Source organism: Pristiophorus japonicus, chromosome 4 (genome assembly GCF_044704955.1).
Source record: "Pristiophorus japonicus isolate sPriJap1 chromosome 4, sPriJap1.hap1, whole genome shotgun sequence".
In the NCBI taxonomy this organism is placed as follows: domain Eukaryota; kingdom Metazoa; phylum Chordata; class Chondrichthyes; family Pristiophoridae; genus Pristiophorus; species Pristiophorus japonicus.
This window is the reverse complement of record NC_091980.1, coordinates 236,730,540-236,745,597: the sequence shown is the minus strand read 5'-3', so window position 1 is coordinate 236,745,597 and position 15,058 is coordinate 236,730,540. Positions and strand designations below refer to the sequence as shown.

The window sequence follows — 15,058 nt, the reverse complement described above, 5'->3', positions numbered from 1 at the left end:
TTTCAGAATGTCCTGCACTTGCTCGGAGGTCTTGCTGCAGTTGTACACGGCCTTGGTGAGACCACACCTTGAGTGTCGTGTGCAGTTTTGGTCTCCTAATCTGAGGAAGGACATTCTTGCTATTGACGGAGTGCAGCGAAGGTTCACCAGACTGATTCCCGGGATGGCAGGACTGACTGAAGAAAGACTGGATCAACTAGGCTTATATTCACTGGAATTTAGAAGAATGAGAGGGGATCTCATAGAAGCATATAAAATTCTGACAGGATTGGACAGGTTAGATGCAGGAAGAATGTTCCCGATGTTGGGGAAATCCAGAACCAGGGGTCACAGTCTAAGGATAAGGGGTAAGCCATCTAGGACCGAGATGAGGAGAAACATTATCACCCAGAGAATTGTGAAGCTATAGAATTCTCTACCACAGAAAGTTGTTGAGTACAGTTCATTGGATATATTCAAAAGGGAGTTAGATGTGGCCCTTACGGCTAAAGGGATCAGGGGGTATGCAGAGAAAGCAGGAGTGGGGTACTGAAGTTGCATGATCATACTGAATGGTGGTGCAGGCTCGAAGGGCCGAATGGCCTGCTCCTGCACCTATTTTCTATGTTTCTATGTTTAAAGTGGTGGATGGGGTGCCAATAAACCTGGCTGCTTTGTTCTGGATGGTGTCAAGCTTCTTGAGTGTGCACTCATCAAGGCAAGTGGTGACTTGTGCTTGTAGATGGTGGAAAGGCTTTGGGGAGTCAGGCGATGAATCGCTCACCACAGAATATCCATCCTCTGACCTGCTCTTGCAGCCACAGTATTTATGTGGCTGGTCCAGTTAAGTTTCTGATCAATGGTGACCCCAGGATGTTGATGGTAGAGGAGTTGGCTATGGTAATACCATTGAATGTCATAGGGAGGTGGTTAGACTTTCTCTTGTTGGAGATGGTCATTGCCTGGCACTTGTGTAGCACAAATGTTACTTGCCACCTATCATCCAAGCTTGAATGTTGTCCGGGTTTTGCTGCATGCAGGCACAGACTATTTCATTATCTGAGGAGTTGCGAATGGTACCGAACACTGTTCAGTCATCAACAAATATCCCCACTCGGGGAGGAGCAGCGAGGAGCGAGCAGCGGCCTATAAAGGCCCAGCGGCGGTCCCAGGTCGGCAGCAGTTCGGGGAGGAGCGAGCAGCGGCCCATAAAGGCCCAGCGGCAGTTCCAGATCGGCGGCAGTTCGGAAGCAGCTAGCCGCAGCTGGTGCAGGGTCAGAAGTAAGAAAGAAGTAAAAAGTAATCGAAGTGTGACATCACAGCCAAGAGGGTAAGTGATTGGCTGGTTGATTGGCGAGTAGTTTTTCTTTTCCTTTATCTTTTTTCTTTTTCTTATCAGTAAGAAACCTTTGGCGTTGTTACCAATTAAGTTAATCCAAGGGTTAAGTCATGGCAGGAGAGCCCAGACCCGTGTCATGCTCCTCCTCTGCCATGTGGGCAATCAGGGACATGTGCAGGAAGTGTATCCAGCTGCAGCTCCAGACAGACCGCACTGCGGCACTGGAGCTGCACATGGACTCACTCTGGAGCATCCGCAATCCTGAGGATGTTGTGAATAGCACGTTTAGTGAGTTGGTCACACGACAGATAAAGGTTACACAGCCAGATAGGGAATGGGTGACCAACAGGCAGAGCAGTGGAAGGAAGGTAGTACAGGGGTCCGCTGCGTTCATCTCCCTCCAAAACAGATACACCACCTTGGGTACTGTTGGGGGAGATGACTCATCAGGGGAAGGCAGAAGCTGCTAAGTCCAAGGCACCAGGGGTGGCTCTGTTGCACAGGAGGGAAGGAAAAAGAGTGGGAGAGCTATAGTGATAGGGGATTCGATTGTAAAGGAAATAGATAGGCGTTTCTGCGGCCGCAAACGAGACTCCAGGATGGTATGTTGCCTCCCTGGTGCAAGGGTCAAGGATGTCTCGGAGCGGCTGCAGTGCATTCTGAAGGGGGAGGGTGAACAGCCAGCTGTCGTGGTACATATAGGTACCAACGACATCGGTAAAAAACGGGATGAGGTCCTACAAGCTGAATTTAGGGAGCTAGGGAGGGAATTCAAATTCCTGGGACATCGGAACTGGTTCTGGGGGAGGTGGGACCAGTACAAACCGGATGGTCTGCACCTGGGCAGGATCAGAACCGATGTCCTAGGCGGAGTGTTTGCTAGTGCTTTGGGGAGGGTTTAAAACTAAAATGGCAGGGGGATGGGAATCTATGTAGGGAGACAGAGGGAAGTAAAAAGTGGGCAGAAGCAAAAGGTAGAAAGGAGAAAAGCAAGAGCGGAGGGCAGAGAAATCAAGGGCAAAAATCAAAAAGGGCCACATTACAACATAGTTCTAAAAGGACAAAGTGTTTAAAAAAAACAAGCCTTAAGGCTCAGAGTCTCAATGCGAGGAGCATTCGTAATAAGGTGGATGAATTAACTGCGCAGATAGCTGTTAACGGGTATGATGTAATTGGGATTACAGAGACATGGCTCCAGAGTAACCAAGGCTGGGAACTCAACATCCAGGGGTAATCAATATTCAGGAAGGACAGACAGGAAGGAAAAGGAGGTGGGGCAGTGTTACCGGTTAAAGAGCAGATAAACGCAGTAGCAAGGAAGGACATTAGCTTGGATGATGTGGAATCTATATGGGTAGAGCTGCGAAACACCAAAGGGCAGAAAACATTGGTGGGGATTGTGTACAGACCACCAAACAGTAGTAGGGAGGTTGGGGATGGCATCAAACAGGAAATTAGGGATGCGTGCAATAAGGGTAAAGCAGTTATCATGGGTGACTTTGATTGGGCTAACCAAACTGGTAGCAATAATGTGGAAGAGGATTTGCTGGAGTGTATACGGGATGGTTTTCTAGACCAATATGTCGAGGAACCAACTAGAGAGCAGCAGGCCATCTTAGACTGGGTCTTGTGTAACGAGAGCACATTAATTAGCAATCTGGTCATGCGGGGCCCCTTGGGGAAGAGAAACCATAATATGGTAGAATTCTTTATTAAGATGGAGAGTGACACAACTAATTCAGAGACCAAGGTCCTGAACGTAAAGAAAGGAAACTTCGACGGTATGAGATGTGAATTGGCTAGGATAGACTGGAGAATGATACTTAAAGGATTGACGGTGGATAGGCAATGGCAAACATTTAAAGATCACATGGATGAACTACAACAATTGTACATCCGTGTGGCATAAGAATAAAAAAGGGAAGGTGATTCAACCGTGGCTAACAAGGGAAATTAGGGAAAGTGTTAAATCCAAGGACGAGGCATATAAATTGGCCGGAAAAAGCAACAAACCTGAGGACTGGGAGAAATTTAGAATTCAGCAGAGGACGACTAAGGGTCTAATTAGGAGGGGGAAAATAGAGTATGAGTGTAAGCTTGCAGGTAACATAAAAACTGACTGCAAAAGCTTTTATAGATATGTAAAGAGAAAATCAGAATCAGGTGAATTCATAATGGGGAACAAGGAAATGGCAAACCAATTGAACAACTACTTTGGTTCTGTCTTCACTAAGGAAGACACAAATAACCTCCCGAAAATACAGGGGACCGAGGGTCTAGCGAGAAGGGCGAACTGAGGGAAATCCTTATCAGACAGAAAATGGTGTTAGGGAAATTGAAGGGACTGAAGGCCAATAAAACCCCAGGGCTTGATGGTCTGCATCTCAGAGTACTTAAGGAAGTGGCCCTAAAAATAGTGGATGCATTGGTGGTCATTTTCCAACATTCCATGGAGTCTGGATCAGTTCCTATGGATTGCAGCTAATGTAACCCCACTTTTTAAAAAAAGGAGGAAGAGAGCAAACAGGGAATTATAGACCGGTTAGCCGGAATCGGTGGTGGGGAAAATGCTGGAATCAATTATTAAAGATGTAATAGCAGCGCATTTGGAAAGCAGTGACAGGATCAGTCCAAGTCAGCATGGATTTATGAAAGGGAAATCATGCTTGACACATCTTCGAGAGTTTTTTGAGGATGTAACTAGTAGAGTGGATAAGGGAGAACCAGTGGATGTGGTGTATTTGGATTTCAAAGGACTTTTGACAAGGTCCCATACAAGAGATTAGTGTGCAAAATTAAGGCACATGGTATTGGGGGTAATGTATTGACGTTGGCAGACAGGAAACAAAGAGTGGGAATAAACAGGTCCTTTTCAGAATGGCAGGCAGTGACTAGTAGGGTTCAGTGCTGGGACCCCAACTATTTACAATATACATTAATGATTTAGACGAAGGAATTGAAGGTAATATCTCCAAGTTTGCAGATGACACTAAGCTGGGTGGCAGTGCGAGCTGCGAGGAGGATGCTAAGAGGCTGCAGGGGGACTTGGACAGGTTAGGTGAATGGGCAAATGCATGGCAGATGCAGTATAAATGTGGATAAATGTGAGGTTATCCACTTTGGTGGCAAAAACAGGAAGGCCGATTATCTGAATGGTGACAGATTAGTAAAAGGGAAGGTGCAAAGAGACCTGGGTGTCATGGTACATCAGTCATTGAAGGTACAGCAGGCAGTAAAGAAAGCAAATGGCATGCTGGCCTTCATACCAAGGGGATTTGAATATAGGAGCAGGGAGGTCTTACTGCAGTTGTACACAGCCTTGGTGAGACCACACCTTGAGTATTGTGTGCAGTTTTGGTCTCCTAATCTGAGGAAGGACGTGCAGCGAAGGTTCACCAGACTGATTCCCGGGATGGCAGGACTGACATATGAAGAAAGACTGGATCGGCTCGGCTTATACTCACTGAGACTTAGATGAATGAGAGGGGATTTCATAGAAACTTATAAAATTCTGACGGGACTGGACAGGTTAGATGCAGGTAGAATGTTCCCAATGTCGGGGAAGTCCAGAACCAGGGGTCACAGTCTAAAGATAAGTGGTAAGCCATATAGGACCGAGATGAGGAGAAATGTTTTCACCCAGAGAGTTATGAACCTGTGGAATTCTCGGCCACAGAAAGTTGTTGAGTCCAGTTCGTTGGACATATTCAAAAGGGAGTTAGATGTGGCCATTACGGCTAAAGGGATCGGGGATATGGAGTGATGGCAGGGGTAGGGTAGTGAAGTTGCATGATCAGCCATGATCATATTGAAGGGCCGAATGGCCTGCTCCTGCACCCTATTTTCTATGTTACCGTATGATTGAGCGAAGATCATTGATGAAGCAGCTGAAGATGATTGGGCCTAGGATACTGCCCTGAGGAACTCCTGCAGTGATGTCCTGGAGCTGAGATGATCTCCAACAACCCCAACAGCCTACTCCTGCACCTATTTTCTATGTTTCTATGTTTCTATGTTTCAACCTGTGCCAGGTATGACTTCAGCCAGTGGAGTTTTTCCTGATTTCCATTGACTTCAGTTTTACTAGGGCTCCTTGTCACCACACTTGGTCAAATGCTGCCTTGATGACAAGAGCAGTCACCTCATTTCTGGAATTCAGCTTTTTTTCATGTTTGGACAAAGGCTGTAATGAGGTCTGGAGCCGAGTGGTCCTGGAAGAACCCAAACTGGGCATTAGTGAGCAGGTTATTGGTGAGTAAGTGCCGCTTAGCAGTACTGTTGATGACCCCTCTAACACTTTGCTGATGTTTGAGAGTTACTGATGTGGCGGTAATTTGCCAGATTGGATTTGTCCCGCATTTTGTGCACAGGACATAGCCGGGCAATTTTCCACATTGTCATGTAGATGCCAGTGTTGTAGCTGTACTGGAATAACTTGGCTCGAGGCATGGCTAGTTCTGGAGCTGTTTCTTGATATCTTGTGGAGTGAATTGGATTGGCTGAAGACTGGCTTCTGTGATGGTGACAACTTCAGGAGGAGGTTGAGATGGATCATCCACTCAGCAGTTCTGGCTGAAGATTGTTGCAAATGCTTCAGCCTTGACTTTTGCACTCGCGTGCTGGGCTCAGCCATCATTGAGGATGGGCTCAGCTATCATGGGGATGTTCATGGAGCCTCCTCCTCCCGTTAGTTGTTTAATTGACCAGCACCATCCACGACTGGATGTGGCAGGACTGCAGAGCTTTGATCTGATCCGTTGGTTGTGGAATTGCTTAGCATTGTCTATAGCAAGTTGCTTCCACTGTTTTAACATGTATGTAATCCTATGTTGTAGCTTCACCAAGTTGGCACTTCATTTTTTTTTTTTTTAGGTACTGCTGGTACTGCTCCTGCCAGGTTCTTCTGCACTTCTCAATAAACCAGGATTGGTCCCCTGGCTTGATGATAATGGTAGAGTGAGGAATATGCCAGGCCATGAGGTTACAGATTGTGGTGGAAAACAATTCTGCCGCTACTGGTGGCCCACTGCGCCTCTTGGATGTCCAATTTTGAGCTGCTAGATCTGTTCTAAATTTATCCCATTTAGCATGATGGTAGTGCCACTCAACACAATGGAGAGTGGCCTCAGTGTGAAGATGGGATTCATCTCTGCAAGGAATGTGCGGTGGTCACTGCTTCCAATACTATCATGGACAGATGCATCTGCAAACAGTAGCTTGGTGAGGATAAGGACAAGTAGGTTTTTCCATCGTGTAGGTTCTCTCACCACCTGCCGCAGGACCAGTCTGGCAGCTATATCCTTCAGGACTCAACCAGCTTGGTCAGTAGTGGTGCTACCGAGCCAACCTTGGTGATGGGCATTGATGTCCCCCACCCAGGAGCACATTCTTTGCCCTTGCTACCCTCACTGATTCTTCAAAGTGGTGTTCAATATGGAGGAGTATTGTTTCTTTGGCTGAGGGAGGGCAATAGGTGGTAATCAATAGGCATTTTCCTTGCCAATGTTTGATCTGATGCCATGAAACTTCATGGTGTCCGGAGTCAATGTTGAGGACTTCCAGGACCACTCCCTCCTGACTGTATCACTGTGCCATCTGGGATGTTGGCTGAAAAGGTATGATTCTATGAGTATGACTATCAGGGTGTTACTTGATTAGTCCGTGGGACAGCTCTGCCAATTTTGGCACAATTCCCCAGATGTTAGTGAGGAGACTTTGAGGGTCGAGTCGGCTGGGTATGCCGTTGTCATGCCTGAATCTGGTGCCTATGTCAATACTGGGTTATCCGTCCGGTTTTATTCTCATTATTGTTTATCATTGCAGTTTGCTTGGCCATTGCAGAGTGCAGTGAAGAGTGAACCACATCCTTATGACAATCTGGTAGTTTCATGGGCACCATTACTGATACTAGCTTTTTATTCCAGATTTATTTAATTAACTGAGTTAACTTAATTAACTGAACAGTGTGGAAACTAATCACCATGCTTAAGAATCACTGAACAAAGCTATTGAGAGAAATGCACATCATTTAAAGTTTGATGATCTACAGTACATACATTGCACCTACAGGACCCTATCCCACTTACTCTTTTTGAAAGAATCTAGGTTGAGGTCAGCAACAACTGAGGCTTTAGGAACGCAACGTGTGGTAGAGTACAGATGAAGTTTAACTGTAGCTCATCAGCACATGGCGGAGTTCTGATGAAGGGTCATCAACCTGAAACGTTAACTCGATTTCTCTCTCCACAGATGCTGCCTGACCTACTGAGATTTCCAGCATTTTCTGTTTTTATTTCAGATTCCAGCATCCGCAGTATTTTGGTTTGTATCACATGGCACTGGTAAGCTTTCCATTACTTGTCCAACGAACGCCATCCTATTCAGGATATTTGCTAACATTAGCAGAGCAGGAAGAATCGCAGCCTCCCCAGTGACAATTCTATCCCTCCAGAGTCCATCAAATGATCAAGGCTGGCTGCTCGTCAGCAAAAGAATTACTGCCAAATTAGGGCAGTAATAGGAGGGGATTTCAACTACCCTAATATTAACTGGGATAATTAGTGTAAAAGGTATAGCGAGCACAGAATTCTTAAAATGCATTCAGGAGAATTTTTTTTTTTTTAAAGCCAGTACATCGCAAGCCCAACAAGAGAACTTGCAGTTCTGGAATTAGTTTTAGGGAATGAAGCTGGGCAGATGGAAGGGGTAACAGTGGATGAGCATTTTGGTGGTAGTGATCATAATTCAATTAGATTTAGCATAGTTATGGAAAAGGACAAAGATGTAAAAGTTCTTGATTGCGGAAAAGGCCAATTTTACTAAGCGGAGATGTGATTTACCAAAAGTAGACTGGAAGCAGCTCCTTAAAAATAAATCAGTGACAGAGCAGTGGGAGGCATTTAAGGTGGAGATAGTGAAGGTCCAGAACAAATATGTTCCCACAAAGAAAAAGGGTGGGGCCCCAAAATCGAGAGCACCCTAGATGTCAGGGAGCATATGGGATAGGATAAGGGAAAAAAGTGAATCTTTTGTCAGATACCGAGAGCTCAATACTGCAGAAACCCTACAGGAGTATAGAAAGTGCAGGGGTGAAATTTAAAAAGGAAATTAGGAAAGCAAAGAGAGGGCATGAAACAATATTGGCAAGTAAAATCAAGGAAAACCCAAAGATGTTTTATAAATACATAAAGAGCAAGAGGATAACTAAGGAAAGAGTAGGACATATGAGAGAGCAAAAAGGTGACCTGTGTGTTTAGGCGGAATACATGGATATGGCTCTTAATGAATACTTTGTGTCGGTCTTCACAAAAAAAAAGAGGACGGTGCAGACGCTGTAGTTAAGGAGGAGGAGTGTGAAATATTACATGTGATAAACAGTGCGAGAAGTATTATTAAGAGGTTTAGCATCTTTGAAAGTTGATAAATCGCCAGGGCCGGATGAAACGTATCCCAGGCTATTGCGAGGCAAGGAAGGAAGTAGCGGAGGCTCCGACCATCATTTTCCAATCACTCAGTTCCATCTTTCGTCACCAGGTATGATCTCTTAAAGCTGGCATGAATCCACTGGGACAGAAACCTTGCTAACGCCCCACTCAATAGTCATTAGTTGGTTACAAAAGAACTAACATGCAGATTTGAGCTCTATTAGGTGAACAGCAGATTCCTCCCCCAGGACACAATGAGCAGCAAAATCCGTCATAAAAATGCCAGTGCATTGTCATCATCCTTCTGATCCCAGCATGGACAGAAACTATATCCTATTGAACAGGGGCTCCACTAGTGGAAAGCTCCAACATTCTCTTAATTTATTTGACTACAGCATGGTACAATGACCTACACAAAACAATTGCGGATTTGGATGCTTTAAATGTCCAACTTCAATGTAATGTACCAGGCTTGCCTGTCAGTAACTAATGAATCTACGTTCTTGATTAAAGGGCTTTGATAGAGACATGTCTGCAATGAGGGCAATTCCCCTCCAGAATACCAAGTGATAAATCTGTGTAGATTCCAAGCCAAGTTGATGCTTCTCAGAACTTATCTTCTAAGACTGTTACTATTCCTACCCTACTGCCTAGAGCATCGGTAGGGATTTGGAACACTTCATTAACTGACCAATGCAGTGACTTTTCAGCAATTAAAGAGCAAATTTTTCAATTAATTTTGCTTGAAGTTGAGCACAACCACCACAGATCTTAATTTAACATTATTGACACTTTGCACGGTTAGACCAGATCCCTCCAAGGAAAAAGAAAATGGTCTGATACAGTACATTTGTTTGTACAAACGAGTCATTCCTAGCTGACTGTTATACATCTCTTACCAGCTGGCACACTGCAGCAGCAACAGTGGCCTGTGAGCAAGTGACTGCATGCCAAACTATTCACCTTAAAGGTTTGCCAGTCATGAGGAAACCTGAGGAAATCAAAGCCTCATTTAATTAAAATAAATTTCTTTAATTAACTATGCATTTTCCATTAGCAAACTAGACCGCGTACAAAAATAATTTTACTAACTTAATGACTTATTTCCCTTGGAACCAGATATTTGACCAGATCTGTTTAACCCAAGTAGCACTAGGATTAAATCCCTAACCAATAAATACTAATCTTTACTTGTCCCTGCTGTGAAAACAATTTTATGACTTTTGAAAATAAGATCTTTTAGTATAGTGCTGATTTTACATTTACCTTTCCAGTCTTTGGTTGCCACTCAAGCCTACAGATTGATGCAGCACGGCTCACTTCATTGAATTTAGTTAGCAGTGGCCAACTTATCACAAGTGTCTACAAAATAGAAATATATATTTTTAACACAATCATGATCATATTTCAAAATATATGTAGTTTGTTTTAAACCAGATTTAAACGATTCTGTAATACTAAAGAATTTTTCAAGAATGTGACCAGAATGCAGACTTGAAAATCCATGCTGCTTCTTGACCTCAATGCAAAATTCAAACCTTAATTTTTGCACATACCATCTAATTTTACAAATGGTTATTTTATATAACAAAATTGGTACTGATCCACACAAGTACATGACTTCAACCATAAAGCTTGTCCATCTTACCTGATCAGCAATTTTCCAGATACATACTGATCCATCACAGCTAGACGAAGCCTATAAAAAGCAACACTTTGTGACTGCTATGTACTGAGCTATTTAAATACTAAACTATAAAAAACACGTACACATTAAAACAAAAATGCTTTTTGCGCACACTAGTCAGTTAACATATCAAAAGCACTGCCTGAACTTTTAACCTGAATACAAGATTCTAAATCTATTTTAGCAGTACTCAATTGGTCACTTTAAAAAGTATACCTCTACAAACACTTTATAACCTACTAATTTCAGGTCTTTCTACAGATTTTGCATGGACTAAGTTGTATTAACAGTTTATTACCAAAAATAAATCCTTTGGATCAAAAGAAACACTGAGGATAGGACCATCATGTCCTCGAATTGTCTTCTGTTGACTATTGTCCCTAGTCTCAATGATCTTCACCATAAAGTCACTGCAAGATACACAAACATAATTTTTCCACACAATACAAAACTTGAAGCAGCATTCAGATCCCAAATTAAGAAAAATGTTAATCCTTTTCAGAACCATAAATAAAGCATATATGCATATTATAACTTTAATACACTGGGTTCAAAATCCACAATAGCTCTTGATCTTCCACCATTCTTCTCCCTTCCCCCTCCAAAAATTGTACAGTTGGTTTAAAAATTATGAAGAATTCTCTAGCAATAGTGATAGTAATTACCTAAAGTTTCCTACAGGTGATCATTTAAAATAGTATTCTCCTGCATTAGATTACCTGGAACCAGCAGCAACACTGGTTGCAGTGTTATTGAAGACAACATGGTTTGCTTCAGCAGTGAAGCGGGTTAAAATTCCATCTGGTGAACCCTCAGGAAAGGAATGGACTTGAACAATGTTGTTAGAAACAGTGGTAACAAGCATCCCATTCTAAAACCAGAAACAAAAATATTCTTCAGATAATTATTAATTGTCTCAAATCATAAATGATAGCTCATTCTTTAAGTATTTCATGCATTTATAGAGAGAAACCTTTTTTTGAAATATAACAAAAGCTGCCTTATTCTTTCTTCTTAAGTTGCAGTTAAAAGGTTGAAGTCCACATTTGGTTAAAAAACATTCATGATAAAAGTTGGAGATTGAATGTTTTCTTTCATAAGTCTATTAGTTATGTAAAATCACGTGACTTTTTGTTCAGATTTACACTTTTGCCATCTGTATTAGTTACACTCCACTAATGCAAGTCATTTAGCCACCACACACAATGAAAACAAATGGCTTCCAGTTTTTTTTTTAAAGTGGGATGAAGTATAAGTTATAAATATTTTCAGCAAAAATTAACAATTGGGTTAAATGATCTACATTAACTTTCACAAGGTGTACAATTGAGGTTCCAGAATAAAGACATTAAATATAAAATTGTAAATATGAAAAATGTTCCAAGTGAAGTACTTATTCATTAACAGGCGTACAAAAAAAAAGCTGCAACTATTTTCATGACTGTCTAATGATTTGGACTTTAATCCTTCAATTCCCATAATCCTATAAATCTTCCTGCAATGTTTGCATGTGTTCAAGTATTATTCAGCTAAATGTTAGCAGGTGATTATTTTGGTTAATCATGCAGTATTATAAAACCAAATTCTCTGATTTCAAAAACTTGACTTAAGACCGTTAACAGCAGGACACCTCAAAACATTTACTTTCAATGGTTAAATTCAGATCCTAGCTAAATTTACATAACTTTTAAAATTTAATAATGCTGAAAATTGTCACTGCCAAATGTAGGTGGCTACATTAAAATTAATGGTTTACATCTGTAATGAATTGCAACATTATATACCAGATTAAGTCAACTCGGGACATAAACAATTTATAACCACGAGGGGGGGGGGGTGAGGGGATTTATTTGAAAAGGCACCTGTAAAAGCAAAGTAATCACGTACCCGGAGAGCCAGCGAATAAACTTTTTCACCCACGTTGATCGACTTGGGATCGTCATCATCTAGACTTTCCCATATTCTAACGTCTCCATCACTGCCACCGGTTACGATAAATCTGGAAGTTCAAGAAGATTAACTCAACGAAGGACCTGGGAAAGTCCTTTCAAAAGACGATGGGGTTGAGATTGTGTGTCAGCCGCAAGTTCCTGCGCCGGGGGGAGGGCCAAGCTGTCGACTCTGCGTGTAGGAAACGAGGCCATCTCTGGACCACCAGGGAGCAGTGGCAGCAGCCCGGCACACAAGCGGAGTGCCGGACTGCAACACGGACCCCCGTGATCAAAGAGGAAGAAAGCCACGACTGGTAAGTCGGACATTTTTAAAATTTTGAACTCGGCGCCTCCGCTTTAAATTTCACCCCACGAGCAGCCTACAGCCCAATATGCGCCCCCTGAAGCTGTCGCAGGTATCGCCTGCTGCAGCTTCGGGGGCGCTACCGATTTTTCACACCGGGGCGAAAACGAGTCATCGTAGGTGCAGCAGAGCAGGGCGCTACTGGTTGGAGCGGGGCACTACAGGTTACGGCTAAACACCCGCGGCGCCGTGCCCGGGTGAGAAGTCATTTGCACCCAGTTACAGGAGGCACAAATCTCCCCAATTTCTCCCCCTATTACTTTGTCAGTCTTGACAATGGTAGCACTCCTGTCTTTGAGTTATGAAGTCATGGATTCAAGCCTCATTCCAGGATTGAGCACATAATCTAGGTTTGTCACTTCAGTGCAGTACTAAGGGAGTGCTACAGTGTTGAAGATGCCGTCTTGAGGAGGAGACATCAAATTTGGGTGGATACAACAGATCCCATTGCACTATTCAAAGATCAGTAGAGTTCTCCCAGTGTCCGTACCAACATTTATTCCTCAGTCAACATCACCAGAAAGACAGGTTGACTGGGCATTTACCTCATTGCTCTTTGTAGTTTTCTGCTGCAAAGCTGAAGGATTGGATCGAGACTAAATCAATTTAATTTAATGCAAGACTCTTACAATCAGAAGAGAAGACTTTCAACCAGCCTGTTTGCAAGCACTGAAGGAAGAGTGTTTGAAATCAATGTAGCGCCCTTGTGTTTACTTTTCTTTTGACATCTATTTTGCATAGGTTGCTACAGTTGAACAAATTCTTATGACAAAATAAATTAAAACCGTTAAGTCAGTAGTGCTTGTTGTACCAAATATAAAACAATAAGGTTTTGTTTCTTTTCTTATTCACTGCTGTCATCCCATAATACTATTTTTGCACTCGTCTCCTGCCATTTGTGCTGCTTTTGATTGCGCAATAGTTGGTATTGCACTTAAAAAGGGCAAAGACTCCCATGGGGCAATCCATCTTAATGAGTTCAAACGTTGGGATTTAAATTTTATCAAGAAGTGTAAACTGCCAATTATAGCAATGAGGTTGTCTGGTTACATCTGAAACCTCTGGCAGTGTGTGCTGACATACCAGAGTGCAGAGTTTTAAACTGCAATCTCAAATGACAAATCTCAATGGCAGTTTTGCCAGGGGCCAGAGAGAGCGCTCTTCTTTGGGGAACAAAGCAGGAAAAACAGTAGAAGAGGAATTTGAGAGATCTTTCTCAATCTACACCTCCTATTAAGGATTAGAGACTAACAATTAAGATTTACTAAGTTACTCTCTCAACCAGCAGAATTGGAAAGAGGCCTCGAAGGAGATCACCTGCTCACCCAGAGTCACAAATGATGTACAAGGCACATGAAGAGTTCATACATTGGTGCTTGTGGACAGGAAGTAATTTTTGGATAAACTTTTTTTTTTAAAAGGAATAAACAAAGTTGAGCTCAATCAGGCCAGGCTACAACAAGCTACCTTACCTTCCACTTTCATCAAAACAAACAGCCGTGTACCCATCCGGGTGAGCATACCGCATTGGCTTTCTCTCAGCTGGCATCTTCGGTTGCTTTGTCCTAATCAAAGGAAAAATTATATTCAAGAAAGAAAATGTACAGAAAGGTTTTGTATGTTATGGCCCTGCCTAATGTTGCTTTTATAATGACATGCTGTATTATTTGATTTTTTTAAAATAGGCAATGACAAATTTTGTTCCATATATTGAGGAAGGAAAGTCTGGGGAGGGAGCGGGGGGGAGACACCTTTTAATCCATCTGTTTATTGAAGAAAACTAAACATAAACTCAACTAAAATTTACATAGGTGCTGAAATCCTCCATTTTCATACCTTTGGCACTAAGTTATTCCAGTGACACGGGGGGTAGCACCCCAGTGTAACTCAATTGCAAACAATACAAGCCACAAGGTCAAACTGAGCTGAAGGATGCCCAACTCCAGGAAATCCTAAGATAGGCTGGAAATACAAATTTCCCAGGGTGTAGCAGTTTTTTTGGAGTTACGATTGCCTGAGCAGCTCTTGATATGGTTTGAAGTCATGCCCCTGCTGCTGTTTGCAATGGAACCTCTTTAGGTATGAGGACATTCCACATAATTATCAAGGGAAGGGGGCACAGCCACGGGCACCTGCCTGGATGACCTCTATGCCAACACTAAAACTGCCAGTTTCAATAAATAGATTTCTAACTTTCAGATGAGAAAATGTTTCCTCTATAAAAAAGCAGGGGGGGGGGGGTGCGGTGGATCACAACTTGAGGCAGGTCCCTGCCCCAGCATCTACCTTAGCCTACCAGGTGCTAAACCCAACTACAAATTTCTTCATTGCCAT

General features: G+C 42.8%; 1 protein-coding gene across 5 annotated transcripts in view; it reads right to left on the bottom strand.

Annotated features, from left to right (window-relative positions):
• wdhd1 (WD repeat and HMG-box DNA binding protein 1) overlaps window positions 1-15,058 on the bottom strand; it is a 96,642-nt gene that overhangs the window by 68,788 nt on the left and 12,796 nt on the right. For all 5 annotated transcript variants that reach the window (XM_070879176.1, XM_070879175.1, XM_070879177.1 and 2 more), the window contains exons 2-7: window positions 14,197-14,289; window positions 12,317-12,428; window positions 11,149-11,300; window positions 10,728-10,839; window positions 10,391-10,441; window positions 10,009-10,104 (exon numbers count right to left, since the gene is read on the bottom strand). In XM_070879176.1, the coding sequence (XP_070735277.1) occupies window positions 10,009-10,104; window positions 10,391-10,441; window positions 10,728-10,839; window positions 11,149-11,300; window positions 12,317-12,428; window positions 14,197-14,273 (600 nt within the window). In that variant the 5' untranslated portion in view covers window positions 14,274-14,289. The remainder of the gene's footprint in view (window positions 1-10,008; window positions 10,105-10,390; window positions 10,442-10,727; window positions 10,840-11,148; window positions 11,301-12,316; window positions 12,429-14,196; window positions 14,290-15,058) is intronic.